This window comes from Siniperca chuatsi, linkage group LG19 (genome assembly GCF_020085105.1).
Source record: "Siniperca chuatsi isolate FFG_IHB_CAS linkage group LG19, ASM2008510v1, whole genome shotgun sequence".
NCBI lineage: Eukaryota > Metazoa > Chordata > Actinopteri > Centrarchiformes > Sinipercidae > Siniperca > Siniperca chuatsi.
The window spans coordinates 9,881,746-9,908,233 of record NC_058060.1 but is presented as its reverse complement, the minus strand read 5'-3'; the positions used below and the strand labels follow the sequence as shown (position 1 = coordinate 9,908,233).

The window sequence follows — 26,488 nt, the reverse complement described above, 5'->3', positions numbered from 1 at the left end:
TGATGGAACAATTCTGTGATAAGTATTTAAACAACAGGGTATTCACTTTTTCACATTGCTGTGCTGCTGAAGTGCGGTTCAAAACCAGACCCTAATCCTGATAGTCTGATGTAAAACTGTGGCTGCGTTCTTGTGGGACTTGGTGTGTGTGTGTGTGTGTGTGTGTATGTGTGGGTGTATGTGTGTGTGTGAACATATGCAGAAGTAGTGTGATGCAAGCTGTTGCTATAAGCAGCAGAGGAAACATGAAATTTCCTGTTTTGCTAAGATGTGCAGCAACTGCCCAGTTCTGTATCTCAAAGAGGAGGGGTTTGAGGTTTCCTTCCCATCAGTGAGACACAGATGCAACATTGACATGAAATTCCAGTGTGTCAGTACTCATGAGGAGTTGGTTTGGACCCATATATTGATACTATATCTATTCTGATCTATGCTTTTGGCAGCAATGCAGTGACAGACCATTAAGTTCAAGCAAATTTGTCCAAATATCATCATAAACATGACATTATCAAACAAGGGACATTCCCTTGTTTGATAATGTAAAATTCAGCATCAAATAGCACAGAGGGGACTCACAATGCATTTCTCGACCTTTCTGTGTATGTGTAGTTGCTCAGGAGTGGGAAGGCTGGTAGTTCAGTGTGTAGCTGTACAGACTGCCAGAGACCTAACCAGAAAGTAACCAAAATACCGCTGTGGTGATACTCAAGGTCATGGTGGTTGGAACATAAAAAGAGAAACCAGAGTGATGCCTTGTCAAAGCCTCTAAACACCATAATTTTTTACATCTTTTACAACATAAAGTCGTCAGTTAGAGTCAAACGTTTTTTTGTTGTTCATCTGCAGGGCAGGTAGGATTAGTTCTAAGCATGCAAATGGGTGCAAAAAAGTGAAATAAAGAAATGCAGTCAGGGCAGCAGTTGACTAGAGACAGAGAAATAGGCTTGCGACTCGAAAACCGGTGTAATTCTACTTGGAAGCAAAACTACCAGCAAATATTGTCTTTAGGGGTGCAAATTGAGGTTTTCAGTTTCTATCAGGAAATAGCAGGTGATATAAAATAAATATGTCTGGGTATGATGGCAGCAAGAAGTGGACCTGGAGTGCTGCTACTGTTTTGACAAAATGGTCACAGATTGCTGAGCAAGAGGAATTTCATTTACTCAGCTATAATGGGTCAGAAGTTAGAAGACAACTATATGAAGTAGGTTAGAGGGCATTCACACAACATGGCAGCCAAACTCTGACTTAACTTTGCAGTTAACTTAACATGGTGTATAAATGCACTAGATGTGATTGCACAAGCCATATTCAGTGGTGGTCAGGTAAAGAAGTGATCACATACATACTATATGAACTATAGGACTGGCCCGTCCAGTCAAGCTCGCAGTGTGCACATAGCACAGCAAACTTGCCAAAAATACATTGATACGGCTGATTTGTCTTTGCAAAACAGCACGGCTGTGGTTATTTATGGGGTCCATTCTTGAGGTGAGTTACCAAATTTACACTAGAGTCTCTCTTCAAGAGCTGTGGTTGAGTGAAACAGTGTTTTTTTTTCCGCTTTCAAGTAGTGGTGTCAGTTTCTCACAGATAAATGCAAATGAGAATGGGGAAGTGAAATTTGACCATAAGTGGTCAAATGAGATTAATTTGAGTTCCATTCTGACAGCCGGTAGTGTACTCTTGTGCATCTAAGCTAGATCTCTACACAATCTAGATACAGCATCTGGATACATTATACCAGAAATGGTCAGGTTACACATGTGTACTACATGAATGTAAATGTGTCCCTGATTGCACTGAAAGGGTTGCGAGCGTACATGCTAATTACAGGGCGTGGTCAGATATTCAGTAACACAGTCGTCCGGCTGTTTGAAAAGGAGAGGACAAGCTACTAACTAACTTCTGATACATTTTGATGATGTGGTTATAATTTCCCATCATTTAAAGTCCACCTTTTCTCAAACACATCTTCCATATTCCTTGCTTTGTAGGTCACTTTCTCCATAAGTTGTACTTCTTGAATCTTCCATTTTATTAAATCTGAGGGTTTGTTTTTTTCTACTCTTTTGTTATTTGCTTCAGTGCTGTGATTCTCAGGATTCTGAATCAATAATTTTCATCTTGACTAATAATTTGCATTATTTTCACCAGCGTTCCTCCAGCACTGAGAGCTTAATCCTCTTTTATATTTAGAAATAATTTCTGGGGGCAAGAAATAGCTCATATTTATTTGCCATAATCTAACCAATCCCTTTTTAGCCCATGTGTTAAAGATGATCGATTGCATATGGTTTAAATTCTGGATCCCCTGAAATTTCCTTCAAATAAATCATTTCATCTTCCTCGATGTTCATTACCTTGCCAATTCTCCATGTTTTAACTGTGCTCGTGACACAGTAGTTATTAATCCTACTAAATGTTTTCTTATTTCCACAGAATATTATTGAACCTAATGATTGTTCTAATTCCATTTCAATTCCTTTCCATTTTGGAATTGCTGTGTCACTCATCCACATCATTAAGTGTTTAATCTGAGCATCATAAAAAACAGACTCAAATCTGGCAATGCCAACCCTCCACAGTATTTCAATATCTTTACGTTTTATAATTTCACTCTTGGTTTTTTGTCTTCCCATATGAATTTTCTGAGGGTGTTATCCCATTCCCTAAAATACTTGGGTGGTATATAAATTGGTAGGTTTTGGAACAAAAACAAAAATCTGGGAAGGGTAGTCATTTTGATAGATTTAATCTTTTCAAAGATGGATAGATTTGACAATTTCCATTTATTCAGCTCTTCTGTAACCTGCTCTATCAATCTTAAACTGTTCATTTCAAAGAACTGGAGCGTGGAATCATCATCCCCGAGTATATAGTTCAATTTAGTGCATTCCCGTTTGAAGTTAGAAGTTCTTTTTTAGTTTGCTCTCCTATTGTCATTGCTTGTTTTTTTTATCATCTTAGTGTAGTGTGTTAGCATGCTAACATTTGCTAATCACTACACACATACAGCTGAGGCTGATGGGATTATCATTAGTATTGCTACCGTCCAAACAGCGTTGCCATCTGTGGAGCCTAGGTGCTAGCATGGCTAAAAAAAATACACAGCCTTCTTAGTAGTGACAAAATGTCTTTGACATAACAATATGGCGGCTACCTGTTACCCTGTTACATCTGTGAACCAGCCTCTTCAGCAAACATATCAGATAAGCAGCAATACTTAATTTCAGATTATCCTCTCACTTCACATTTTCACCCTGTCTACTTGTTCTTGCACCCAAATAAAAAACAAATTCACTTTCTTGGTAGCTGTCAAAAAGAATATGGAACTGCCTGATGTGAAGTTGTTTACACATTGAGTGTCATGTATTATATATATTATATATAGTATATTTTGTATCAGCATCCTCTGTAGTAGTGACATGAAAGTCTTGTTCAAGAGAGCTGAAGATACATCGCAAAGTGACATTTTGCCTGTGCATAAAGTGAACTTTACGGAGGCCTAAAATGGCTGATGTCAACAAGTATTTTCTGTTTTCTGTGCAACATATGAAAGAAAATAAGGACTGATGAAAGAGGAAGTGTCTTTCTCCGTCATGCTATGGCTCATCTGATGTGTGAGTTTGCTAAGGCTTACTTTATCTAACTGGGTATGGTTCTTTTTAAGAGATAAAGATGTGAGAGATAAAGACAAAGTGTCAGGTTTCGGAACACATAATACTGTACAACTGAAAAGTTAAGCTCATAGCTGTGGTTTTATGAGGACCAGTGTTAGCTCTGTGGTCATTTGTTTGGTGTTTGTATAACAAATCTTTGTTCTAACACACATTCAAATTGTTTTCTCCATTGGGCTTTTAGGCTTTATATTTTCATATTACACTCATAAAAACTTTGATCTTTTGATAAATGGTGACACAGACTTCTAAGGTCAGAGGTTAGTGGCTAATCGCTCTGAAGTTTCGTCGATGGGCGCGTGCCCAGTAGTGACCCATGTAAGCTGACGTACAGGCAGCCTCTTTGCAAAACTCCACTTCCTCTTAACCCTTCCTGCTCTTATGACAGGCGAGGACGAGGCGCTCTGCATCGGACTGTTTAGCCAGGAAGCGCTTAAAATCAGTTGTGATAAAGAAATCAAACTGGGTCAGTGTTTGGAGATATTTTCTGGGGATTTGTATGTTTCTGGTCCACAGCTGCTACCACTGCAGCACTGGGAGTTGTGGAAGCCCCTTGGGAGGGGGTCAGGACAGAGCCCAAAGTAACACCAGGGTAGAGGGAATCTACTCTTGCCTGTGCTCACAAACTTCTCTTTGAATGTGTCAACATTAAGAATATATTTCAGGCATTGCTTTATAATAAAGTTGGTCTTAGGTGGACAAAGAAAAACGATTCGTCCATAAGCAGGAAAAAGCAACAGTGGAGACCAGTCTGAGGGCAAAGGAACATTCCAGTGTAAACAAGATTTCACAAGAGCCCTGAAAGCTGCGGCCCAGAAGAATAAACTTTCATTCAAAGATGTTATGTGTCAAAACAATTAGCCCTAGGGAGCACGGTGGGCATGATAAGGGCTTGTGTTTCTCAACTCATGTGACCTCTCCTTCCCAGTCTTGTTAGTTCACAGTCATTCTCGCACCACTACTGTAGCAACCCTTTATCAGTGTTAAAATGATAAAACGTGCACCTTTGAAATGACCAAACTCCTCAACACTTTATGTACATCTACAGTACATTTAGAAAGGTTTGGAAGTGCTTTACTGAGAATTAATGAGGAGAAAATAAATGGTTTTGGGTAATAAGCTGTAGGAATGTTGATTTTCTATTTTTGACCACTTTTCTGTTGGTTTTTGATTGTCCACTATTTGTATGTTAATGGTTTATCCTTAGTCTATTTTTGTATTTTTCATTTAGCACAAAATAAAGAAAGAAGAAATGGCAGCTTTCAAAGGTGTTCGTGCGTTAGACGTTAAGGCATATCATCAGCTTTTCTGAGACAGGTTAAATGTGTTTAGCTCAGTGGTGTGTCTCATTCTCACATGGTTCTGCCAAATTACAGAGACTAGATGGTCAAACATTTCTTCAGTTGGTTGTTCATGTACCAGCAGAGCAACCAGTTACTTTTCACAATCCTCGACAGATTGTCATTGATCATGCTGCCTGTTCTGCCCTCTAGTGGTTCCACCAGGAATCATAAAAAACTCAACAATGAAGCCAAATGTGAAAGTCACATTTTGCTCCACAACTACTGGAAATGTGCATTGACATAAATAAAAATGAAATCTCAAAACAGACAAGTGACATTTTCTTATTTTAATGTATCATATTGTATATTTATTTTACAATTGTATGCTATCTTAACAGTTACACACAAAACAAAAAAGCAGCCACATAATAATATACTTTAATCTCCAAAATGTAACGAGACTTTTTTTTTCAATTTCAAGTTGAAATGCAGGTTTAGGGGCAACTGATGAGACATGTTGGTAATGTAAAAAAAAAAAAGAAAAAAGAAAGAAAGCAAATGTCTTTACTTGAAGGTAAAAAAAGAGAAGCAAATTTCTTTAAGGTAAAAAAAGTAAATGTCTTTACTTTAAGGAATTTTCAAAGTGAACACAAAGTCGACCAAAACCAGAGACAATAAACATCACAAATTGTGTATTTATGAAGAATACACAAATTAATAATTTAATCAGAGATAAGAGCTGTCTTCTGGTTGATAAGCGTCTGCTGGTTTCTGGTTGCCAATAACTTAAACAGAAATCTTAGGGTTCAATACTAAGAGGAGCGACTCAATACTGCTGGTGTATCTGTAAAAAAGGCAAATGGTTTTTAGAAAGGCCGATTCACTGTAATAGGCACTTAATGATGTCTGGCATATGGGTTTAATAACTGCTTGTTAGTTTTGATGTGTCTACTGTATCACTACATGAAAAAACTGGAATTAGCAGTGAGGGAAGAGAAACAAAACCTCAAATCAAAAGCATTTAGGTCACCGTCTGAGATATATGATGTTAAAGTTACAGTTTTGGAGATGTTCTGGCACATATTGCAGATTGCATGGCATCAAACACAAAGGCATGAAAGCAGGTTTTAGAAATGTACTGCAGTTGAATACAAACACATCCGGGAATGGGGTCCACTTCCTTTCCCCTTCACTCAGATTCATTCATTCCAGCTCGAGTCTGCTAAAACTGAGACTCCTTTTCATAGAAATAAAACTCATTCTAAAAGACTGAATGGAAGCGAAAGTGTGGCCTGTCCCTGCAACACAATATAAATATGAGATCACAGCTGGTTACGGGGGCTCAGTTAAGCAGCTCCAGGTAAGTGATTGGCACTTTGCCCTTCTGGTTGCCTCGCTCACCCATCAGCCAGTCTGAGTCCATGCCTGGGACGCTGCTGACTGTGATCACCTGCAAAGACAGGGAGCAGGGATGACGGATACAGTGTTCATTGTAGTTATCAAGTCTCATATTCTATTGAAAAGGTACACTGTATCATCCATTATGAAACTTTAATTTATAAAGGCAGATTTATGGAATGCTTGGTCATAAATCCTGTTATTATCAAAAGGCAGTTCAGGCCACACATTTGGCTCACCAAATACAAGCGCAGACTGGAACATTTTTCTGAATGTGAGTATTAGACCGAATGAGGTAATGCTGGTTTATTGTTAGTCAACCACAGGCTTGTAATGGACAGGAAAGGGGGTGACTTATGTTCTGCTCAACAGAATACAGAAACCGCTCCACTGCAGTTGTAGGGCATGACGAGGTTAACACAAAATTGGAATTTCAGTTTGGGTTTAGACTAAGCTTCCCAATTGTGTTAAAATGTTGATTCTCATATTAAAAGGAAACTGGAAAATAAACTAGAATGAAAAGGCAATAAATGGAAACAACACAGAGAGACAGTCTACTGTTGAGTCGTATGGAAAAGTGTGTATATAAAAAAAAAAATAATAATAATAATTCATGCTCACCTCATCAGCCAGCAGGGAAAGCTCGCTGCTGCTGGCAGCATCGTAGTCGTAAAGCACTCGGGCTTTGCGGCTGCCGTTGGAGCTACGCAATTCATTGAATCCGCCCGATGCTGTCGAGCTGCCGTGGCCCGCAGACACACTGGGCAGGGAGGCCGACACCGGGATGGTGGGCACCGAGATGCTGGCCCCACCCGACACTGACGATTGATTGTTGTTGGAGAATGATGAGGGGAAACTGGTGGGAGGAAGGGGAGGTGAATGAGCGCTGGCAACTGCAGACTGCTGTGCCACCCTGAAGCAGAGCTTCAGCTTATCAGTTCAATTTTTGTGTTATCTCTCCCTATAGGTATTATATACAGCTGACTTCTCTGTGACCTCATCCCTGACGACATTTCATCAGTATTAGTAATTTTCCTCTTTCACCCGAAAGGTGAAAACTACTTTCACACAAAAGGTTGACAGGAACAAATGATTAATACTTTTGTTTACAGGAAGTGTTTCTAAAAGTAAGACAGGATGGTTATTTATCTATTTCAGAAGGAAACAGATAGGAAACAGGAAAAATAACAGCGCAAGGACTGTAATGACTTAATGCTCCCTGCAGTAGGACTATATTAATATTATTTGTGAAATGAGCAATAACCTAATGTATTATAAAAAAAATATTAAGATGAGTGTCTCTCTGCTGCTTCAGTGGAATTTGTTTCTCTGTCTTATATGTGACATTTAACTGTTTTGCTAACTGCCAGCTAATGATGTGATACCAGAGTGTAAGGGTGCTCCGATCAGGATTTTTGGGGCCGATTTCTTGGGGTCTGTTTGAAGCCTTCTATTTATTGTGTAGCATTATTTATTTATTTACCTATTCTTAACAACATTGTATATTAAAAGGCAGAATAAGTAGGATTTATCAGTTGCTGTTTGTAAATACATAATTCAAAGTTGCCTCCCCCCCTCAAAGCGTGAATGAAGAGAGAGAGCGACATTAGTGAGAACAAAAACATTATTTTCTGATTGTTTCACAGCGGTTACGCTCTGAAGCACAAATAAACACGGCCACACTTCCACACAACCCTGCGGGAAGGAGCCACATGTCAGATTTTGTGTGAATGCAGCCTTCCGCCTCTGCTCTGCCTGTGTGTGTGTGTGCGTGCGTGCGCGTGTGTGTGTGTAACCCCGCTCTCGGTCAAAAAGACACACAAACCAAATAAAGAGCAGCTCTTTATACATCTGTCTATAGTCACGCATAGCCAGACCTATCTGCACACTTCGTTTTAGCGCTGTGGCAGTGCTGGAGAAACATCTAGGCACTGACAGAGAGCAGAGAGACACGGAGACAGCGATCATAAGTGATGATTGAGAGGGACTATTTTTGTATTGTTGTGTTTATGTAGTCTATACGTTGTTTTGTTTTTTTAGGAAAATCCTACTCATTCTACCTTTAAGTATTAAAATTAAGAGATGAGAAAGTATCATGAATTGACAACTGTTTATTTATTGGCAGGCAACATATTCCTCTTAGAGACTATAGCCTATTCTTGGTTACTGGGAGCAGCTTAGAGCTTATACAGTGTTTCCCACAGAATGGCAATGTAACTGTGGCGAGGAGGGGAGGGGGGGGGTCTATCTCTAGTAGGTTATTTCTTATTTCACAATTTTAATTCTACTTAATTCTCCACCTTATTTTAGTGTTTACTCACAAACTACTTTAATCTGCTCACATTGCTTTCCCCTCCAGTTCTCTTTTCCACACACACACACACACACACACACACACACACACACACACACACACACAGCCCGGCCTCTTTCCGTTTCCCTCTCCCTGTATGTGTCTGCTCTGTTGCCTTCTTCATCAGCAGTATGTTTTATGAAGTCGCTCAAAAACCACAACTCACGTTTTGGATTTTTTTCACCCGCGATTCCGTTTTCACAACAGCAGGTGAGCCCGCATGTGGAGGAGGCTTGTTGTTAATGACGTAGCCTATCAAAACCAACGTGGTACCGAATGACATCGGCACCAACCAGGTGTGTTCACTGTTCACTGTTGCTTTACCTGGTCCGTGCTTGTGAAACATCCACGGTGTCCACGTCTTCTAACGTATAATAGCAGATAATGTCTCTCTCTCTGCGTTTCTCTGCAAAACGCTAAAATGGATCACAGACCGTTAATATACCCGGACGGCTTTATAGAGACCACCGAACAAACTATTTAGAACGCATATCAGCAGATAACAATCTGTGGCCGACCAATCGGAGCACCCTTACCAGAGTCAGAACTGATAATTGTACGGAGCTATTCATGACAAAAGGAACGAAAGGTGACAGTGGTATTTCACCTGCCCAGCTGCTTTTGGAGATCCACCATGTACTGGTAACACTGTGCGTAGTACGTAGTCTGGGCCTCCACAAAGTCATTCAAGCAGCGTAGGTGGTGTGCCTGGCAATGCACAAGGAGAGATGTGAGAGAATTATACTGAAAGTTTCACTGGTTTCTATCAAACGTTCCACATGTTAAGCTCAAATTTTACAAAAGGAGAATTCATTAGATCTCTTGGCCTAACCACTTTTTATGTTGTAATGTTAAATTTGCAAGATATATGAAATCTTTCTATGCCAAACCTTTTATCTTAAATGGTAGCTCTACGCATTTTATACACCAAAATTGGTTTCGGGGCAAGAGGAGTACTTCTCAGTCTGCGAAATCAAGTGTATAATGTCTTCTGTGGCTCTGGAGTAGCTTTGTCCAATCTGAGGAAATAACCCTAGTGATGTCATCAGGGTTACCTTGGCTAAGCAACACATATATAACGGAAAATCTGAATTACAAACTGGAGGCATGGAGTCTCAAAGTCATGTATATTAACCAGGCAGGGAGAGCCTAAATGATGATATTGAGCTGCATTATGGGAAGTGTAGGATCAAGCGTTTTTGGAGGTTGAACCATAGTAGGGACTAAAAGTCAGGATATCTCAACCTCTGCTGCATTGACCTTTAAAAAAAAAAATGCACCTCTCGTATGTCTTTATGGAAGCAATACTAAATAATAATAATAATAATAATGATAATAATGAGTGACTTTTTGCTGCCAAAAACCAGTAGAACCACAATAATATCCCTTAATGATATTTGTTTAATGATTGAATGATGATTAAAGCAGAAGCTGGGCTACATACGTGGGTGCTGCTGACGCCTTCTAGCAGCAGTCGGGTGATCTCTGCCTGTCGGTCAAACTCACTCTGGGTCATCCTCAACTCCTGCTCTGCCTGAGAATGAAGAAACAAAACTAGATTTTTATACAATAACATCACCATGCACATGTGTCTAGGTTGGAGAAATGATAATGATCAAAGTAAGCAAAAGCAAGTCCAATTTTTTCTATGATATATGCCTGTAATCAGAGTGCTTTACAGAACAAAGGACATGCATATGGTTTAAAAATAAGGGCGAATGAACATGTCTCAGACTAACAAATTGGTTTGCTGATATCTTCCTCTTTTTGCCACCTCTGATATGCAGTATTATCAGTATCTGAATAGTGTTTGTGTTCCATGGTCTAAAGCTTGTTGTTATCTGGGGAAAAAAAACAAAAAAACATTACATACTTTGCAATTTTTTTTTAAAACTCTTTGGCATGAAAATAATCCAATTATTTAAAATTGAATATCAACATTTACCACTAGTTAGTCCGAAAAATAAAAATGAACAGATGAACACTTCAGTTAACCACAAGAGAAAATGATGTCAGAGTCTGTATATGTGCATATAACATGATAAGGCTTCAGTGGGTCAAGACCAGGGAAGTCAGAGGCAGCAAAAACAAAAAGACGTAAGAAGACTTACTGTGAGGATTTGTAAGATGGGATATCAAGAAAAAACAGGGAAAAGGACACAACAAAGGAAAATGATGTTTCTGTCCTGAGAGAAATGTTTCCTTTTGCTCATATTGAGCCAAAGGATTCAATATGAGACCTGCTGGAACAATGGTTTGTTGAGACTTGCTAAAAAGTCCAATAAACATATGGTCTGGAGCCGAGACTGACAGGGACAATGGCCTTATTGTCCTAAGTCTCTACAGCTTACATTAGAGCCCCAGAGAGAGGTGTGGAGGAAGGGAGAGCATTTACAGTGTTTGGTTCTTGTAGGACTCCTCTACAAGGATTCAAGGTCTTCCATGGAGGTACGACAGTATGTGTCATGGAGGAGATGGAGAAAGGGATAGACAGCAGCTGTTGACACTGCTACCAGGGGGTTTGGTGTGTGTGTGTGTTCAATTCAAAGATGGCTCCAACATTCCACTCACCTCTGTCACTTCCTCTGCTCACATCTGCTGCTTTGCGTTTTGAAAACAGTGACACAGTAGTTAGAGCTACAGCTGCTGCGCGGCCACAGCCAACACAACACATCCTTACACTCACACACACACTGTGTGAGTGGCACTGAGACGGCAGCATGCTTTAACAAAACCACTATCTGTAGAAGGCGGCAGGACTATGACAATGTCGCACATAAATATTTCTCATCCCTCAGCTTTCACACGACCAAACCACCTCTTCGTGTGAGAGAGTACCATCCTTCAAACAAAGGTGGAGAACTGGTGCTGGTGTTAACCAGCAGAAACTACTGTTTACACTCCTCTCTTTCATGAGGTAACAGCCTTACTCAGGTATTGTTGACAGGACACACATTTGTTTGTGTACATTAAACACACTATTACACTATAACCACAAGACAACCCTCCGATTTGGAAAAGCTAAATGAAATGAGCATATTGACAAACCACAGGGACAACTTGGCTCTGAATACGTCAAGGGGAATAATATAATAATTCTTTAAAGAGGGATGGAAATTAAGCTTACATTGGTCTCAACTAGATTGTTTCTTCCTGCATTTGTGGAAAACTGTGCTAAAAAGCCACTAATTTACTCTAGATGCTCTAAAGACTGCAGCCAAATAGCTTTGCTGGGATATTGCCCAGTGTTTGGTCAATAATTTGAGTCTGACATTACATTGCACTGTTTGGTAATATTGCTTCTAGTAGCTGAGGAATATCAGAAGCTTAGTTGAGCAGTTGTCTAATCCATTTTCTTACTGGCACACCCATCGTGCTCCACTCTTGATGGGGGCGTTCCAAAAGGATTTTGTTGTAAATAGGCCAAGTCTTGGCTCGGTGCTGAGGTCATTAGAGATATTATCTTCAGACATTGTTAACTGGATGACAGTCTTGTCTGAGAGAGTCATGACAGATCTATCTGCAACTTTTAACACAGTCAGTCTGTTAAGATTCTTCAAATGCCAGTTAGAATGAAATGTAGGATTCGCTTTGCCACTAGACATGTAAATGAAAACTTGCATCACGATATTCCAACACTACAAAGACCTCAATCACTGAATACATACAATGCCTCAACTGTATTCAAGATGTTTAAAGGCCTCAAGCCCCCACTTGGTGCTATGTTTCACTATAAGTATGATGGTTCTATATACTGATCCTAATCATCATGCTGTATTGGGTCAATTCGGTAATGTTTGACACACCACATGGCACAGCTGATGTCACATCAATTTGAGGAGTCAGAATTTCCCCTTAAAAATTTCAACACAATTCATATCATATGAGTAAATTTAGCGGATCAACTTTTATTTGTATATAACATACATACTGAGCATCTTTGGCACAGATTTCTTGCAGGATGAATTAGGTCCCATCGTATCTCATTTTCAGGTTGTACAGGTTGTGAACATTAATGAGGCTGCCACTCAAAACTGTTTCTGCCTTCCAAACCTACAGATCTTTTCAGTTGTAGTTATTTATAGTTATTTTAATAACTTTCAAAAACACTAAACATAACTAAATTCACTAAGAGGTTTGAAAGGATTTAGATTAAAGTCAGTTTGGTTTTGCGTCTTATGAATACTGTATGTTTAATGTTTAAACAAAAAGAGATGCATTAATCTGATCTGAGCCCCTTAATTTTCTTCCGTGCCCCCTAAATTGTTTCATTTAAGGTCACTAGTGCCCCTAAACATAAATGTAAGTGTGGAGCCTTGGTGCGACAAAGAAAATAAGACCATCAATCCAGATGTCAAAAGAAAAAGGGGACATCATAGCAAGAAAACAACTGTCCAGAAAAAGGGAAGTCTTAACTTCCCACAGCTGCTCATGTGACTGAATAAAAGTCACAAGAGATAAACTAGTCAGCTTCATGTTGTGTAATTTGGTGTCGTGTCATGACTTGTGTGACTTCAGATGGAGTAATGCTAGGATACGCCCAGACAGCTTTTCTTTCTCTGAAAGGAAAATGGCTAATGATTTTAGAGGAAGCAGAATTCACTAACGCTGTTCATTTATCAGCAATAAAATAACTGAAAGACATCCAGACGCAACAAAATGACAGTGTTGCATTGACGATGATGTGTGTTGTGTGTGTGTGTGTGTGTGTATGTATACTTACTGCAGCTCTAGCATCAGCCATCCTGGCTTTCTTTAGCCTGGTTTTGGCTGCATCCAAATCCAAACGTTTGACCTGCAGTAGCTTCCGTTCTTTCTGGACACAAATCACAAAACACAATAAATTCATCAAAAACAGAATTCTTAGGGTTTGTGCACCACATACTGTCACACTTTTCCTGCAGATGAAATAAGTGGTTGGCATTTACTGTCGTCACTCACTTTATAGTAGATGGTGAATGAACAATAATGTTGGGATTCTTAGTAGAACCGCACGCTCAATGGGCAGGATGTTTGGAGGCATTTGATAAATGGTCTAATGGTGCAGACTCAAACTCTGCTTCAAACAGGTGCACACGGTCAAACACAGAAGAAGATACTCCTAACTATCTGAGCTACATTTCAGTTGAGATACCTGTGGCATAACAGAACACGAGTTACAGTGATCAGGGTCTGTGATGTTGGCATAGCACAAGCGGTTTTCCATATGACAAGAACGATGGGTGTTGAGTCAAACTTAGCTTAAAATGGGGCTGATAAGAAATCTGAGTTTGCTGCCAGTTCAAAGGAAGCCGTGATAATGGTAATGACCTCAACCCAATGGTAGGTATCATATTGCTGAGGTAATGTGGTTACCTTCCAAGCCCCAAGCCCCATGCACAAGTATACGTCTTGTGATCACCTGTTGAAAGAAATCCTATCACAGTACTGTTTAGGCCAGTTTCTATATTTTCTTAAAATAGACAACAAAATTATTTTAAACTTAAATATCTTTTGTAGTTGTGTAGTGTAAAAGTTCAGTGAAAAGTGAAAGTGATTCAAGACCTGTCGCCAGCAGTCCGACTCACCAGGATGGTTTTGAAGTCACCTTCTAGAAAGTTCCTGAAAGGTGTCAGGAAGTTGATGGCAGCGCTTTGGATTAACTCCCGCTCTGCCCCACCAATCTGCTTCTCCGTCTCACCACATTTTATCAGAGCATTTCCTGTAATGGTCAGCAGCACAAACAAAGCTTCACTCGCACTGCAACTCTGGACAGGTGACTGTACAATGTGGCACCACAGTCTACTAAGATTTAAGTACTTGAGTCTTGAGAAGACACAGAGGCCTGTGGATACGTACAAAGTGCTGTTGTTCAAAGGTAGTAAGAAGCCAAGGCCGCAAATGAGGAATGACATGTTATATTGATCATGAAAGACTGTGGCAGGGGATGATCCTGAGGTTTAAATTTCTAATAGAAGAAGGGTGCTCAGATGTTCTCCACAAACTGTCAAAAAGCCTTTACTCAATTTTACAAGTCCAGACTAGACAGAATACTGGAACACTAAAACAACCATTTTATGCAGGTTGCCCAACAACTAAACCTTAATGACTAGAAGCTTTCAATCATTTTATTTGTTCCATAAATTAAGGAATATTGTGGGGGAGGATTATGTTTGCCAACCAGCTACAGGAATCAGCTAAATAAACTTAAATGTTCACTTCCCAGTATGGGAGGCAGCTCAGTGTATCACTCACCATAGGCAGTTCCAGGACCAAATTCATTTCCTGAGTCGATCATTGACTGGCCCAGCAGCTCGTGGTTGTTCATTCGCGTAGGGGCTTTTTTCTCCAGTTTCTCATAAACAAATTCTTCTAGCCGGACATCTGCAGATTGCAACAAGAAAACTTAATTACAAAGTCATAAGACTACAGTGAGGGACTCAAACGTAGGCAATGACTTTAGGACAGTGAGTCCAAACCGCCTGCCTTACATCTGTAAACTAAAACAGAAGCTTTCATAATGACAACCATGACAAGGAAAACCAACAATTTTGTTTCATGTTATCACATCACATGAATGAACACTGGCAATCACAGCCAGCATCTCTGTGGTATGTTCTACATGAACATAGAACAAATCCAGTTTACCATATCCAAGAGACTGTAAACAGCAGCTGGTCTCTCTGTGTTTGTTATGCCTATGCTGTGGTTGTGCTACAGCAATATGGCATCATGGTGTGAGCTGAGGAGGATGCACAGCTGAGCTTACAGACTTCACAGAGGGTACTGATGTATGTCAAACACCATCTCAGAGATGTTAAGCATTTTTATGTGACCCTTCTTATTGGCAAATATGTACATCTCCTAAATTCAGGTATTTACTGAGCTAGACCTTGTAATCCCTTATGAACCTTCACGTAGTTTGAGATCTTCGGGCAGGGGTCTCCTGTCTGTTCCTGAGTCCAGGATGAAAACTAAGGGGGACAGAGCTTTTGCTATCAGGGCCCCGAGGCTCTGGAACAACTTGCCCGAAGAAATTAGGTTGTCTGAGTCAGTGTCTTCATTTAAGTATCGTCTCAAAACACATTTTTATCTGAAAGCATATCCTGATTTTACCTGAACTGGCTGTTTATTTTATTGTTTATTTTATTGCTTTTGTGTATTTTGTGTGTTTTATTTCTTTATATTTCGTCATTCACTGTGGTATTTTATTTTTCTTGTTGTGAAGCACTTTGTACTTTGTTTTGATAAGTGCTCTATAAATAAAGTTTTATTATTATTATTATTATTATATTACTTTTCAGTGCAGAAACAAGATATCAACTGTCCCGTAGAGGGGAGAACATAGAGTGAGTACCTGCCCTGAAAAGGGGTCCAGTATGTCAGCATTTTGTTTGTCAGTAGAGTCAAGCTCATTATAGAGTCAAAATTGTGGTCTTACTTGGGTTGGGCTGTAGTAAGACTTCTGTCTGCTTCATAATCCTTTCTGTCCATTGCTTGGTGTTCTCAGCTCTGACCAAAAGGTTCTCCAAATGGGCATCCAACTCTGTCTTTTCAGCCTGGCCAAATTTCTCTTCTGTAAACTGAAAAAGAAAATATATTATAGTGCACATAACCTATTGCCTGGAAAGTGACTACACTAGAGTATGAAGAGTACAGGGCTGAGGAGGCATGCAAGTCGTGTTTGATGGAACGTTAGCAAGCTGGAAAGACTATCTTACAAAATAAATGTTATCTGCCAAGCTAATGTTGATAGCTCTATCTAATGGTTTCTGAGGCCTGCTTTGATGGTTATGTTGAACAACTGTAAAGTGTTGGCTATAATAGAGATTGAGAATGTTCACAAATACTCATATAGTGAACTGCAGCCAACTTTGCAGGATATAGAATTTTCTCTCAGATAATAACATGCTACATAGCTACACAATAACAGCCACGGAAGCGTTAGCTGTTTAGCAAGCGAGCTAACGCTACCGGACTGGATAAGCTAGCAACTAACGTTGATTAGCAAGAACTTCCACGAACTACACGCACAAACTTACTTGTACCGCGCGGCTCAGGAAAGTACCGGCGTCTGCAGCTAACCGCTTAACATTAAAATCCATGGCACAGCAGGGGAAATGAACACTTAATACAACAGCTAGCTTGTCTCACAGTCAAACTGACATCCCTATGGAAAATGTCATTGAAGCAACTTTTTGTCGGAGTTCCACCTAGCTGTTGGTCCTGACAAAGATAGTATACGGACAAGATAATTCACATCTCCAGCCTATTCTGACAGCTGTAAGGAAATGTCGCGCATGCGCACACTGACATACGACAAAGACTGGCACAACGGAAAGCAACAACGGAAGCAATAACCTGAAACTACACAACACAAGTTGCTATTACAGTATTGCTGTTCATTTCAGTCGACTGCCCAGCAAACGGCTGGTGTTTTCACTCTGCTTGTAAGAAACGGCTTTTATTTGCATAATGCGAGACACACCAAATAATTTAATGTTATATAGGAATTTAGAGGCAAGCGAATTTTGTCTTAATAGAAAAACACTACCGCCTGAGTCTTTGATACAAGTTTATTGAGTCTGGGCGCTCTGCTCTGTGCAGGGATATGTTAAAGGAAAGACTGTAGCTTCTATTTATCTTTTGTTGCATTCAGGTCTTGCGGAAATATCGGAATCGAATAAAGCGGGTCGAAGTGACGAAACTAAGTGGGAAAATCGAAATGCTCTACAGTAGCAGCAGCAAAATCGAGATGTGACCTTTGTGGGCGGAGAGACAGTTAAAACTGGTGTATATGCTATAGCAACATTTTTGCTCTAAATTGTATGTGTTATACATTTTGTATGGCAGTTAGGATAATAAACAACAATGACAACACACCAATTCCAAATTGAATGCATGCATGCTATTTTTAAAAGGGTAGCCTACTTTAAGTTTTAAAGTCCAAACTAAATCACCTAAATTCATATTTACAAGTTAGAAACTTAAAGGAAATTAAAAGGACATGGTGAAGACTGCATGTGTGCCTACTAGGCTACTGTAGGCCTAGGCCTGCTCTGTAGGGGGCACTAGTGATTAATTTTGCCACACCCATATCAGACATAAATTTTCACCATTTCTGAATTTTGTGCAAAGTTTCGTGAGTTTTCGAGCACCTTTAGCTCATCAAAATGCGATTAATTTGGATAAATAATAATGAAATTGCATTTCAAAAGGGTCCTCGCAGAGGTCACTGCTTGGGCCCTAATTATAATCTGCCCTGAACCTGAACCTCACACCCTTTGCCTTTCACCCCTCACTGACCTTTTACCATTGATTTCTTCACATAGCCTATTATTGACAGCTGTCAAGTTTGAATGAGAATTTACCTTTGACCATGCGAAATGTTTTGTGTGTCAAGTAGCATACAAAATCCAAATGTAAACCATGATTCAGGTTTGGTGCATGCAGGTCATTTGCTCAAGTGTAAAATCTCCATAGTACCCGTATTGTGCTGCTTGTGTGAGATTTACACTTTTTCCTAATAACTGTACACCCTATCCTCATACAACTGCAATCAATTCTATTTGTAATATTATTTGGCTTACAATGTATGCTGATGAGTAATACTGACACAGTGAGGATGATATTTCTACAACATAATATCTTCTGCAACCCTCTTCCCCTTTCTTAGAAAATGTCTTGAGGCAGATTTTGGAAAAACAAAAACACTCTTCAGGTCTGGGTGTAATTATGCCAGACAGAGCCTGCTACCTGCTGTGTGGGAGGAAGTCAGGCAGAGAGAGAAATCAAATGACTTCCCCTCTGTAGGCTACCAACGCACCGTCAGCTACAAACTTTTTACTCAGCTAAACGATGGCTTGAAGGTTTCTTAGTCCACATATTTGTTCAGATGCATTTCAGCTATACAGCTGAAAGTGCTGTGGGGTTTTCCCATCACACACAGTAGTTTTTTTATTGCACTGCCAAGATGACCAGTTTATGTAACTGTATTGATTTACAGTGTTAACCTTTAAATGTTTCAGATTTGAACAAGCTTGAAACTACTATTTATCATTTTTCAACGAGTATGAGCTGTAAAACAGCTAATGGACTGCAACAGTAGCCTACACTGCATTTTTATAACTACACTATGTCAAAGATATTAAGGCTTTGGCTTTGCTTTATGCTTGGATCACTTTCAGAATTGTTGGGGCGGGTGCTTTAAACACGGGAATATAGAAGTCAGCACTTTTAGGAAGGCAGAGCAGCTCCTTTGAGGGAGGAATATGTTGCAGTTTCTGGTTGTTCCAGTAGTAAATCTGTGTCTATCTGCTCTTTCTCTTCACAATATCAGAAAGCACTCAAGGGTAAGAGAAACTTAACTTCAGCAAAATGACTTTCTCATCCAGGCAAAGCATGTTTCCTGAGATTAGGAAATCCCAACTGTCAACGTCACAGCAAAGAAAAAATGGAATGATACAGACATGCTGGTGACAAAATATTTCTTTATTTGAGACTGTTGCTTACAATGTTTCATGCCCTCAAAAAAACAAATACCTTGCACAGACTTTCACTTTCTTACATGATACAGCTTTGACAGAGCAAATGGATTCGAGTTTCATTCGGTACGAGACTTTATAATGCGACTGTCATGGATTGTCGTGTCAAAGTACATCTGCAACTTGAGAAAGTCTTCTAAAATAGCTTTGAAAGGCAACTATCCACACTCCATATGTACTTGATAGATGATAAAATAATTATATTTAGGGCAAAATCAAAGCTGAACTACAATTGCTGACTTTTTTTGACCACATTTTCGGCTAGCTCCAACAGCAGAGGATATCTCAGTGTCCTCTTCCTCCAAGACTCTGGGATTCCCTGGAGACCGGTCTGAAAACACATCAAGATGACAGCTGAAAGCATCACAGGAAGCACAAAGCTTTCAGAATATCCAAGCACACTGTCAAACTCATCAAAAGAGTTTACAGACAGTGTCAAGATGCAAAATGATATATTTTCATGTGCTGCTCTCTGTTTGATACACTAGGCACAGTTCACATTTTGGTGTTTATTGACAGCTGTCTACTGTGACTGGAAATGACCCTAAAGAGAGCCGTGAGAGTGGACTAAAACAGTAAAGTTGCAAGCTGGAAAACCAAAACAATGAGCTGAAAGACACTAAAAAGCTTTGTAGAGCTGAGGGGAACTAAAGAGCTGGGTGATAACTCTGTGAGTTCATCACTACGAGCGACCCCTATCACATACACAGTCATTTTATCCATTGTTAATATAAAAATATTGATTGTACTGTAGCAGCTTTTATAGCTGACTGTATTTCAATTTACACCTAAAGTTGGGAAACAAATAATATGAAACAAACATGGTTAATGCCTTTGCCTGATTTTTTACTTATTATTTGGTCATTGTTGATTGATTTTGTGACTAGGCTCACCATAGCCTAGCTTAGCTTAGCATTATTATTGTGCTTTTACACATAATTTGCATTAGAAACTAGTATAAAAAAATGCATTTGTGATCGCATTTCCTACTACTGATTTCCACCAATAAAAAAAAATAAGACAGTATCAGTGGTTAATGACATTTCTACAGTACCTGTGCCCCAAAACAGGCTCCTATAAAGGAGGCTCGGCTGGCGGTGCATCCCCCGCAGCGCATGGTGTCCCTGACTGCTTCATCCAGCTGGTTCAGCCTCAGGACTCCATGAAGCGCTCCCTGGAACGCACCAGGCAGAGCTAGACACAAACCCAGAATTAGCAGCAGATTGAGACATGGTAAATGAATGGTTATTCACTGTGCCTTTAAAATCACCATAATTCCATTTACTTTTGCAATATTCATTTTACAATTAAAGTAGACGCTTGAACAAATCTGGCGAGCAGAGCTCTCCACATGTACATTAAGCATATCAACCTTTTCACCCTGTAAAACCTGAGACACTCAACTCAGCGGGGGGAAAATGAAAATAAAGGAGGAGGGAGACCATTAGTCAGGAGATCAAAGGCTGGAGGACCTATAACGGATATACTGACAGGGAGGGTACGCGAGCCATGCCAAGTCAACAGACCTGGATCCTGCTGCTACCGACTAGCTTACCTCATGTGTTTGTGAACACAGCAGGTATGAGCTGTGGGGATGTCTTGGCTAAGTTGTCCTTCACCTGGTAGATATGCGCTTCAGCAGAGATACAGGAAGAGAGATAAAATGTATTGTTTAGTGTTTAAACATTGCAGCCCATTTTTGGCTGTGGCTGCCTATTGTCATAACACACATTATGTATCTTATACATCATTAGTGTAACATTATATTTTGATTTTGAAAGACAAAAGCTATAATTTCTTTAAAGATGATCATGTTCCTTCATGTAGTATTTTGTGTTTCTTGGAGTTTTGACCACATTTCCCATAAGACCTGTTGGTTTCTGCGTTCTGTTTTGCCTATCCATCCCCCTTCCTCCTTTAAGGAGGGATGAGCGAAGAATAAAGAGAAAATAAAATAGTTTCTGCTTTATACTGCAAATCCTCCTCTTGTTGAGCCATCAAGCAATACAGCAGATTTCTCACCACATCCATCCTGATGCAGCTGCAGGTTATCACAGAAAATCATTGTGCTCAAAGTTAGTTCAAAATTTGGGGGAACACGCTTATTTTCTTTCTTGTGGAGAGTTCGTTGAGAAGGTTGATACCACTCTAATATTTACCCATTAAATGTAAAGCCAGAGCCAGGAGCTGATAAGCTTAACTTAGCATAAAGACATGAAGCAAAGGGAAACAGCTCTCCTGGGTCTGTCCTCTAAAGCTCACTAATTAACATGTTATATATTGTTTGTTTAATCTGTACAAAGACAGAAATGTAAAAACCACAACTTTTGGGTTTAGAAGTGCTGTTAGGTAGATTTTTTTTGCTTTGGAGTTAGCCTGGCTATGTTTCCCCTTGCTTCCAGTCTTTATGCTAAGCTAAGCTAATCAACTCCCAGCTATTCATATTTAACAGACAGTTATTATAATGGCCTTCTCATCTAACTATCAGCAAGAAAGTGAATAAGCGTATTTCCAAATAAGCATGATAATGTCAAATTATTCTTTTGAATCTTAAAATGAATGAAGCTTTAAAGACACCTGTAGCCTTACCAGTGACAGCCCGGTCCAGCTCCTGAGGGTTCTGTCTCTTCGGGTCATTCAACTGAGCCAGGACTGCATCCAGAGCATTGGGATCTGGACCATTGAGAATGAAATGCTCCAAAAACCTTACAAAGTTAGACAGACAAACAAAGGTTAAGCATTACCCTCCCTTCACTCCCTTAGAAATATTTTTATGACTACTGTGCTTGACCAAAAGTTTAGGACTGTTTCTTACCTTGCTGCAGCCAGCGTCACAGCCACACACATGTCATTGTTCTGGGTCACCCGTATGGCTTTCTCCACTTTCTCCAGCATCTCAGGTCGGCCAGCATACATGGCCACCACTGGAGCCAGCTTAGTGACACCGTCCATCTGACAGTCCACATCACAGCCTCAAAAAGAAACACACACACACACACACACACACACACACACACACACACACACACACACACACACACAGATTACAACAACCAAAAAAAGCCTAGGGAGGTCTTCATGCACTCATGACCTGTGATCTTTACCAGTTTCTTCAATGCCAGCATCCACATTTCTGATGAAAGCTTTCAGGCTCCCGTTTCTCCATGGGCCATCAATGGGGAGGATGGCTTTGGGACCTAACAAATGCAACAAACAGCTATTTTGTATAGGAAAATGAATACCCTGTTATTTGACAGCTTCATCCTCATTATTAGATAGAATACCTATGGTGAAGATAGAATCAGAGAAGTGTGGCTATGAGGGACAAGAGCGAGAGAGAAGAAGAAAAAAAATCCTTGAACTTTGTGTTGATGCAGTTTAAGTTTCTGTAGGTGGAGCTCTTTGTCAGTTCAGTCATGATGACTATCACTGCCCATGATGATGACACAGCTCTTCTAAGACATAAAACCGTCTGCAGTTTACTGTACCCAGTGGCACCCTGTGCTGTTATGGTGATTTACAGCAGCACTGTATTTATATGACAGTAAAATCCTGACAGTAAAAAAGCAGCAAATATCCAAAGCACTGGACACCAACCACGAACAGGGAAGTCTGACTGTATGGAATATTTTCATGGAGAGGGAATTCCCCATCAGCAGGGAGGAAAAACATTATGTACAGTGTTATCAGACAGTACCAGAGGCTCTCACATCCTTTTAGGCCTGTTAAGCTGATGATTAATACATATGGACATCACAACATTGACATGTTTGGTGAAATGGACAGTTACATAAAAGCTGAAAAGGTACAGTACCTCCTTTCTTCCTGTAGGGATCATTGAGAGGCAGGTCATACACTGTTCCTGGGCCAAAGAACTTGTAAATGCGCTTGGTCAAATCTTCCACATTAACATCTGCCAACACATGACATACTGTATCTTTAGAAAACAATCATGTTACATTTCTGTTACTGCTGGGATTTGAAGAGCAATGCATGTTTTATTGTTTGTTCACTATTAAACACACTGATCTGAAGTGATCGCTTAAAGGTGGTGTGTTACCTATTAAAGGAAAAGTTCAACATTTTAGGAAATACGCTTATTGACTTTTTTGCTCGACACTCTCGTGTCAGCTGAATATGAAGTCACAGCCAGCTGCTTAGCTTAGCGTAGAGAGCTTTGCTTTCTTGTCGAGAGTGAGATGAGAAGATTGACACCACTTCCATATCTGTCCGTTAAATATTGAGCTACAGCCAGGAAACTGTTAGCTTAGCATAGCATAAAAACTGGAAACAGGGGGAAACAGCTAGCTTGGCTCTGTCCAAAAGTAACAAAATCTGTCTACCAGCATCTCTAAAGATCACTTATTAATACATAATATTATATCTAGTATGTTTAATCCATACAAAAACTTGTGTATTTATGTGCTGGATTATTTCATGCTGGGTTCCATGACTTTTTGGAGTCTTGTCATCACGGTTGCCAGGCAACCAGTGGAGACCCCCGGAAGTCAATGCACGCGGAGTGAAATAGTCCAACACATACCCCGCTGCAAAACCACAACTTGTCCTTTTTAAATTTTGGTATGGCAAGGTTTCTGCATGCTTCCAGTCTTTATGCTAAGCTAAGCTAAGCTAATCATTTCCTGTCTGTTGCTTCATATTTAATGTACAGACACTGTACAGTCTATACAGTCCAAAATGTTTACTTGTATAGACAAAGAGTAAATCTTCAAATTTAAGGAATCTTAAATATGTTTGAGGAATCATCCTCCTTGCAACACAGGGAACAGCAGGATTTATGGGAAATGTAGTCTTACTGCAAAACAGTAACAATATCACAATCTTGTATTTTATTTCTCTTGTTGTGAAGCACTTTGTACTTTGTTTTGATAAGTGCTCTAGAAATAAAGTTTTATAATTATTATTATTATCTTGACCGGGGTCACTTTGATGACAATATATTTGCAATTAAATGTTACATGTTGGCAGGCACTGAGAATGTCATGTTAACGTATGACACGTATGTTGTTGCCTGTTTGGGTGAATTTCAGTACCTCCACATTGGTGCAGTGACTCCAGCAGGACGTATGCCTGGTCTCCATAACAGGTCTGCTCACCCGTCGCCCTGCAGTAGAAAGGATTCGCTGACTGAGGCCGAAACTCAGGACAGGGCTCCAGCTCGGAGAGAACTTCTTTGAGCTTGTCTGGATTGTAGATCCAGTGCATTGGCTGGGCTGTATGGGTGGGGAACACACACACACACACACATGAAAGAGGGAGAAAAATAATGGAACATTCAATAGTTTTATTTTTGCGTTTGACATGACCTGCTCTAGATAGGCTGTCGATAATAGATAGCATGGAAAGGCGTGTTATATTGGAGAATCCTGAGTCTAAACAAGAATTACATGTTAAGCAGTCACCAAGCCGTAACTAACATTTGGGATTACTCCCTTTAGTATGCATCATTATACGGTGTGTTAAGAATGACATGTGGTAGCAAAAATAAATGATCATTTTGGCTAGTTTAGGATTATCAGTACAGCTGTTGCAGAAACTGGGCTTTAATGACATTATGTGTGAAGTCAACATGACTCACACAAGTTAAGGAACCGCCCCTGTACTTTATCAGCATGTGCAGATGTTGCTTATGGATAATGCTACTCATAATGCTTCTGTGCAACACTTGAACAATGACACACTGTTTTGAATTTCATATTGTGTAACACCTAACAAACACCAGCAAGCTTTTAAAGATTAAATCACAAATAGTGGGGGATATAGGAACTTCGTATAACATATGCAATATGAGAAATATACATCTATATAACATGAAATAGTCGACACTCTATGAAAGCATCAAGCCATGCAATAGGCCTATGAATTATTGGGATATGGGAACTGAAAGAAGCAGATTTGGTTGATTATATGGAAAGCCCTGTTGCTGTAATTAACTCAGTCCCAGCATCAGTAACACACAGTTTATCTTACCTGCTGCATCTGCCACTGCTGCCCCAATAATGGCCCCAATGGCTCTGTCTGCCAAAGTCAAGGCCATCGGCTTTCATTTCAGACAGAAGTACAGCATAAACAAGAAATAATGTGAGGGTTTTATCGTATTGTAGTGGCAATTTCTGCGGAATAAATAAACACTCAAGGCAAGTGCTTGTCTTTCTGTAGGTTTACTTCAAGCGTCTGCAGACGGGCTCACAGCAGCAAAACATACATCAGTATAATCTGCTCTGAATGAGTACAGAGGGAAAGGCGCATCAGTAAAACATAACCTTTAAAAAGACTGTTGCCTGAATTGAACGTCTGTAATATGAAGAAATACAGCTCACTATTGTTGTTGGAAATGGTCTGATGTAGCCAGTAACTAAAATGCTTTTACACATTGAGTTTTAATTCAGTGTTTTAATTGATGAATGCAACATTCAGTATATCCAGATGTAAAAGTCATGTTGTTTCTTTTGATGAAATTCTCTTTGTTGAATCAGGCTTGTCTTCATGTAGGTTTCTACCATTTATTTTGATGGAAAAAAGAAGTTACTGTGGAAACTTATGCAACACACCATTAACTATATTTGATTACACAACATCTGGTATAAAGATTAGAGAATTATTCTTATGCATTCAAGACTTTATAACTTTAGTGAGAACCCACTTTGTGATTTTGTTCAGTTATTTTGTAATATGCTTGGAATATTAATGTGTGTATCTTTTCATTTAATACCCCAGACGTAATTGAAACAACATGGTGCATCATAATGAAGTGCTAAATAATAATTTATGTCAATAACAAATACCGACTTGTATGTCCTTACCTTAGAGTCTTGTCTTCACCTTTTAGCATACCACTTGAAGTGTTAAAAACGTGGTCTCAATGTCAGTTTTCTAACGGGGGGGGGGGGTACCATCAGCCCAGTGATAAGCATACACCAATGGCAACCCAAGAAAAACTGTTTTGTACTGTACTGGAGGAAGGCCAAGGAGGTGGTAAGATGGAGGTTAAAACACTGGACTAGAGTTGTTATGTAAGGTTTATAGTAGGGTTGAGCGAGTACTCGGCTGAAACGAGTATCCGGTACAGATAATGTACTTTTTATGAGTACGAGTATCATCAGAGTAAAATGTGTCAATATCTGTACTCGTAAATATAGCAACTTTTATTTAAAAAAACTTGTTCTGTAAATAGTTCTCTTACATGCGATCAAACATGTTGCTCTGAAGCTCAATTCTGAGGCTGTTCTG

General features: G+C 39.7%; 2 protein-coding genes across 2 annotated transcripts; both read right to left on the bottom strand.

The window, feature by feature from the left end:
• Positions 1 to 5,295: 5,295 nt before the first annotated feature.
• Positions 5,296 to 16,998, bottom strand: sh3glb1a (SH3-domain GRB2-like endophilin B1a). Its single transcript, XM_044175954.1, has 9 exons — positions 16,736 to 16,998; positions 16,135 to 16,276; positions 14,949 to 15,077; positions 14,282 to 14,415; positions 13,438 to 13,530; positions 10,159 to 10,248; positions 9,322 to 9,422; positions 6,983 to 7,217; positions 5,296 to 6,413 (listed from the first exon to the last, which is right to left on the bottom strand). The coding sequence occupies exons 1-9, from the start codon at positions 16,796 to 16,798 to the stop codon at positions 6,306 to 6,308; spliced, it is 1,095 nt and encodes a 364-aa protein (XP_044031889.1). The 5' UTR covers positions 16,799 to 16,998; the 3' UTR covers positions 5,296 to 6,305.
• Positions 16,999 to 19,163: 2,165 nt separating this feature from the next.
• LOC122866370 (crystallin J1C-like) lies at positions 19,164 to 26,153 on the bottom strand. Its single transcript, XM_044175955.1, has 10 exons — positions 26,062 to 26,153; positions 25,229 to 25,298; positions 24,292 to 24,471; positions 23,052 to 23,150; positions 22,342 to 22,434; positions 22,053 to 22,209; positions 21,827 to 21,942; positions 20,793 to 20,870; positions 20,292 to 20,431; positions 19,164 to 19,568 (listed from the first exon to the last, which is right to left on the bottom strand). The coding sequence occupies exons 2-10, from the start codon at positions 25,293 to 25,295 to the stop codon at positions 19,464 to 19,466; spliced, it is 1,035 nt and encodes a 344-aa protein (XP_044031890.1). The 5' UTR covers positions 25,296 to 25,298; positions 26,062 to 26,153; the 3' UTR covers positions 19,164 to 19,463.
• Between the last annotated feature and the right edge of the window lie 335 nt (positions 26,154 to 26,488).

Excerpts from the sequence above, each read along its gene's own strand:
- sh3glb1a (XM_044175954.1), bottom strand. The coding sequence starts at position 16,798 with ATGGATTTTAATGTTAAGCGGTTAGCTGCAGACGCCGGTACTTTCCTG. Across the intron at positions 15,078-16,134 it reads CTTACTACAGCCCAACCCAA|ATGTCCGGCTAGAAGAATTT; the intron begins GTAAGACCACAA and ends TGCAATCTGCAG. Across the intron at positions 14,416-14,948 it reads TGGTCCTGGAACTGCCTATG|GAAATGCTCTGATAAAATGT; the intron begins GTGAGTGATACA and ends TGACCATTACAG.